The 5,726-nt window shown below is 39.2% G+C and overlaps 1 protein-coding gene across 1 annotated transcript; it reads right to left on the minus strand.

The window, feature by feature from the left end:
• Nucleotides 1–281: 281 nt before the first annotated feature.
• On the minus strand, nt 282–2,082 carry LOC131882028 (uncharacterized). Its single transcript, XM_059229048.1, has 4 exons — nt 1,717–2,082; nt 1,407–1,633; nt 968–1,179; nt 282–693 (listed from the first exon to the last, which is right to left on the minus strand). The coding sequence occupies exons 1-4, from the start codon at nt 1,718–1,720 to the stop codon at nt 489–491; spliced, it is 648 nt and encodes a 215-aa protein (XP_059085031.1). The 5' UTR covers nt 1,721–2,082; the 3' UTR covers nt 282–488.
• Nucleotides 2,083–5,726: the final 3,644 nt, after the last annotated feature.

Consider the following 5,726-nt stretch of genomic DNA (forward strand, 5'->3'; position numbering starts at 1 on the left):
ATCACAAGAGCGAACAATACGTCTGTGATCGTTGAATGTAATATTTAAGAGGTGCATTAACTCATTTTGGGGACTGAAAATCTCAGATGACGTCATTTATGTTCTTGTATTAAAGGTTTGTTTTCCTTGTTTGTAGTTGGCGTCCAATTATTAAAATGACTTTTGAAACTGTACTTTTTGTCATTCTTTGTTACTCCTAAGCTCTTTGACTCGCCTCATATTTTGAGTGCTCTCAAAGTAATCGTCTTCGAAAACGAAGTTGCATCACTTTGTGTGAATTGGAATATTCAGATTGGATCTTTGCATTCGATGGGTTCAGATTGAATCGGACGTTTCAGCCCCCCAATCCAAATCTGCGCAAAATGTCTAATCCGTTCAGAATAAAACAATAAATGCTGAATCAGGAAGTTCCATTGCAATATCATATATTTTTCTCGAAAGCATTAGACAAAGAGAATGAATCGAAAAGGCTGAAAGTTCTGAAAGTTTCAGACACTCATCTCTTCTCCTTGAATATCCTCCTCGATCAAGCCAAGAACGTAAACCACGTAGTCCAGATTTCGGTGCGTTAACAGTTCAATTGCGGAGCATGGATAGCTCGTCTTAACTTGACGATTCTTCAATTCTTCCAAGGAGTTCAATTGGTAGATGTCCTCGTTTTGACACAAATGACTCTGAATGCCATTTTGGACACTAAAAAGGGACAGAAGAATTCACCACAACTGGTCGGTCACAATAATTTTTGATGCCATGCTTGTTATTCTTGTACGAAGAGTCACTTTCGACCATTATATTGGGCGTATAAAAGGCACTGACCTTGATGAAGGGCAATTTGAGTAAGAGGAAGGAAAAATTGGACTTCTTCGAGTTCAAGTGCCTTATTAAAGCGCAAAAGTTATGCAAAATCTAACAAGAAAACATTTAATGATCCTATTGTGCTGCCCATTACAATGCTTCAATACCACACCTGGTCAAAGTCGATTCAAGCTCTTGGTGTAGGACTCCATTTTGGACCAGAAATGGAACATTCGAGCACTCTCCGTTGGGAGCAATGTTCCGAATTCGAAAAAGTGCCAACTCCAGGTCAAAGAAAGCCGCCAGAAGATGTTGAGCCATGGTCATGTTGTGCAGATCGAATCCCAAATAGGTCGCCACAAAGGATTGATTGACCGACTCATACTGAAAATTGGAACCCCAAAAATATTTAAGCGTTAATCCGATGATTATCAAGACCGAGAGCAAAAGCCAAAAGTAGGTCTTTCATTTCAAAAAGGCTTGTTTTGATGGCAGATAAGCAACAATCAGATTAAGGTTTTCAACCAATCTAGAATTGATATTACTACTATGGTTTTACGCTTATGGCCCATTAAATGGAAGGCAATACTTTGATCATAACGGCTACTTACCAACAAGTCCCTGGGCATGATTCGAGCGTGAATATCACGGACTCGAAATTGAAGGCTTGAGTAATCAATCGGACCCATTTCGCATTCGCAAGGATACTCGTAGAAGTGCCAGGCTTTATGGAAGTACGACAACTTGGGCCTTGATGGCAATTTGTGATTGACAATTGTACAACCCAAACACTCGAAGTCCACACCAACAATTAGCACTGTCAAAACAGCGGCAAAATCTGGAATAAGAGTATGGAGAAAAAGACACCTAGATGAAAATGATCAGGGCTTAGCTTCCAGAAGGTCTCAATGTGGATCTTACTCATGGTTGAATAGGTTTGGAACTGACGAGAGGATCTTCCCGCTTTTATAGCCAAATATTCGAGGTGTAATACAGGAAATTGAGAATTGTGACAAGACGAGTGATATCCTAGGAGACACTTTTTAATTCACTTAGTGATCTTCCCAGAGAGAAAGAGGCATGTCGCGTTGAGTTAAGACACGATACGAGTTTTGCGAAGCGTAAATAACCACGTTGATACGCTCTCTTTAGACGAAATCACTTGCCCACTTCGAACAGGACTGATCAAGAATAGGAACGAATGGGAGCCCACCGGAAATTCCTAAACAATCAAGTGGTTTACTATATTATCTACATAAACGATGCGAGATAATTTTCCGTCCAGTCATCGACAGCTTTGATCACCCGGTTTGATGCTCGGAAAGCTCTGGGGATCTTGAGAGAACATTAGAGTCCGAACGGTTTGGGTTAACCCGTTTGCATTTCGGTTACACCATTCAGACTCTCTTTGGTTTTGTTGAATTGGAACCAGACACTTGTTTTGCCTGGTTTGAATTTATATTCTGGGGGAATTTACCAAATTATCTGATGGATTTCCGGTCCCCAAGAAAGGGACTCGAGTTGTAGCAGGAAAAAGTGGCCAGGATTATAGCCGATTTTTGGTCTTGACAAAAAAGGGCTCTTTAAATGATAGAAAAAACTGGCTCGAACATGTTAAGGCCCTTATTGAATTCAACGTCTTGATTAATTTATCTAAGTTTTTAATACTGATTTGGCAAATGAAGTCTAATAATGCAAATTCGATATTCATCATGTTTCTTCGGCTGATTTTTCTTATGTAATCGATTGATTTGACACGAATTTCCATGCATAATCTGTCAACATTCCATTTCTGATCCGAGGTTTGTTATGATAAAGTGAATGCATAAAAAAGTAGGAGTGTTTTAGTCCGCTCAAATGATATATTCCTCTACAAATTTTTGGTCATGCCTTGACACACATGCAATGTAGATAAGTATGCTCAAAGGCCATAGCATGTTTCCAACTTTGCTGTCAATCTCTTTTTAAGCAGATTGTATTATTTTCAAAGAAAAGCTTGAAACTAATGGCTTCTAAAGATTCGATGCACGAGTATTCTGGGGGTGAGTTCAATCTGACGCCTTGCAAACTTGGTTAGGTATCTTGTTCACATTCCATTGAACGAGGTTTTTGTTGGTGTGAGATGAGAGTGAATCCATTAATCAATTGTCACGATGAACAAAAGGCAAACCCGACAATTCCACATCTAAACTTACTGGATGGAATGGACAGTAGATTCAAGGATGAAATCCACGAATTCTCTAGATTTAATGCTTGATTTGCATCTGCATTTGCATTTGCATCACAGTTTTAAGTTTTAAACAACCTGTTTTTTGTCCAGCCTTTGTTAATTGACAATTTCATTTCTTTTAGCTCAAACAATTCCCAAGCCTGGGGTTTTCGCGAGCTGATCAAAGATACGAGGGAAACAATATTAACTACACGTTTAAATGCCTTTTATAGCCTTTGCCACAACCCAGGAGTTGAACACACATTGCATTGAGTGATAGAAGAGGCATTAGCTGTGCCATTCGACATTGAGTGAATTCGATGGACATCAAGATCTTAAGGCCGATTTTGTCTTGAACAGAGGCCCTGTTCTGTTTACCCTTTTGCCAGTAGCTCTCCGACAATTCTACGATTTAGATGAACCTTTCTTAAGATTTAGGCGCGATCTTGATCGATTTGTGCAATTGATACCTGGCCAACCTTTCATTGAGGGATGTTTTAGAGCGGCAAACTCAAACTCATTATCGGAATATTATTCTTTATCAAACATGACTTGTTGGGAAATCATTCCCAACCATCGGACGAAAACCTGTAAAAACAGATCATTGGGTCAACCTGGGTTTCTCGACACTCTCCACCAACGCAACCTCTGACGGCCAAGTAATCCCCGACTTCTGCCATTGACGGTCATTGTTCCGATATACGAACATCCGTCACCGCAATCGTCTCCTTCAAGTGACTTGCTTTAGGACAAAGACAATACCAAATATTTACTTGCCAAGTACTTCTCAACTAAAGACCTGATTATGCTGAAATTTGGCTTATTTTCAAGGCTGAATATTCAAACTTTATGTTATCACTACCACATAACTTTGACGACCCTTACTAAGTTCCATGAGGTTAGAATTTGGGCCCGAATATGGCCAAGTTACTGATTTCGGCAGAGCTTTTATTGAACCGCAGACCAAAAACAGCTCAGATAACGGACATGAAACTACGGCCTCTCGAAATTTCGATATGGATGATGTGATGGCTGGCTTAGCTGGCCGGGTGAATAAAAAATTAAATTGGGATTGTAATTGCTAAAATGATACGAAGGATGTTTGTCCATATGTCTTGAAGTCTATGGCCTTTTAACCTTTTTGAGATGGCAACATTTATCGGGTTCCAGTAAATAAAAAGGGTATCAGTTTTTTATCCGGAAGATTATTCAGTCGATACGAGCAATCAAACAAATACCACCCACTCAGTCCAATTTTGGTAAGTGTTATCAAAAAGTCTTTGTTTCTCATCTCCACTTTTGAAAAGGAAGCGATAGGTGATCAATTCTTCAGAACTAGGCTTAAACAAACTCAATTTGTGAAAGAGGCTGACCAAATCGGATTTTTTGGTTTCAATCCTCCCTAACGACTTTCCGCCTTCAAAGTTTCTCGTTACTTTCTTTGGGTACTTCTGGGGAATTGTTTCCACTTGGATATTTGTTCTGGAACTTGAAAAACCGATTTGAAATTTCATACGAATGGAAACAAACTCTTGATGGGGATAAACACACTCTGTAATCCCTTTGCTCTCTTCTGGTTTTCCGTATTTGTTACTGGAGTAATCAGATTGTAATTCGTGATTGTTTTGGCTCCATCTTCTTCACGTGGATCCGTTTTAGCCATTAGTTGTTCATATAATGCGATGACCAAAATCGTTGTTTTGAATAAGACCGTTCAAGACCGTTGATCGCTTAAAGGACGGGCCTTTTCCCGACATGAGAGAGGTCTCCAGTTTGGCTGTTCTTCCCGACCCTTCTTAAGGAATTCTTTAAACGCTAACCACACTCGGAGACGAAAAACCAATCTGTTACAGGCTGTAGGGATTCGTATTTACTCCCTCCATGTAATTAGCACTGAGACGCACAAGAGTTCTCGGGTAGTAATTATTTTAGTATAACCACTTTTCAAAAGTCCATCATTACGGAAATAAAGTCGAGAGTACGAAGTCCTATATTGGTGACTCCGACGTCCTATAGGACTATGACACTGCCTATCGAAACTTTATACATATATTGTGATGGCAATCAATTCAGGAAGGAGGAAATAGCATTGCTCAACTGTTAAACCTCTTAAGGTTCTGAGCTTTGTTATTTTTAATGATTACTATCGGCATTGGCGATCTTCTCCCTAAAAAAATGTAATGTTTCAAAACGAAAGATATCTTCCTGGTATTCATACATACGTAGTGCATAGTGTGAATTCAAGGCGAAACAAAATTACGAAAAAGACAATCATGAGCTGAAAAAGGGGGATAAGCTTTAAAAAGAAGCTTTTTCCTCATTACCACACAAAGTTGATGAGACGGGTCAAATCTATGATTTAATAATACTGCAGGTAGAAAAATTTCGACCATTCATCCCTTTTGTCCGAAAAAAGAATTGTAATCTAGTTACATCTCATAATTGTGAATCTGTAACTGCCCGAAATACCCCCAAAATACTCGTTTGTCGTTCCTTTTTTAACTCCCATAGTGGTTTCCTATTTTCGTTTTTCTTGTAACAAGTACCGGCAACTTCAAACTGCTACGATTGCAGATTTATGAAGTACTTCATAACTTCGGGTTTTGAAAATACGTAAATACGTTTCGACACAATGGTTTGAGTCTAGGTTGTGCCTTTTAGCTAAAATGAATTAAGAAAAGGAATAAATTGGACCCGATGGAATTCCGCCTGTTGTCTTGCT

The sequence above is a fragment of the Tigriopus californicus genome, chromosome 6 (genome assembly GCF_007210705.1).
Source record: "Tigriopus californicus strain San Diego chromosome 6, Tcal_SD_v2.1, whole genome shotgun sequence".
NCBI lineage: Eukaryota > Metazoa > Arthropoda > Copepoda > Harpacticoida > Harpacticidae > Tigriopus > Tigriopus californicus.

Bases quoted from the DNA above. Each gene is read 5' to 3' on its own strand.
- LOC131882028 (XM_059229048.1), bottom strand. The intron at 1,180-1,406 runs GTAAGTAGCCGT...TCCAATTTTCAG, and splicing joins TCATGCCCAGGGACTTGTTG to TATGAGTCGGTCAATCAATC. The intron at 694-967 runs GTGTGGTATTGA...GTCCCTTTTTAG, and splicing joins CTTGAATCGACTTTGACCAG to TGTCCAAAATGGCATTCAGA.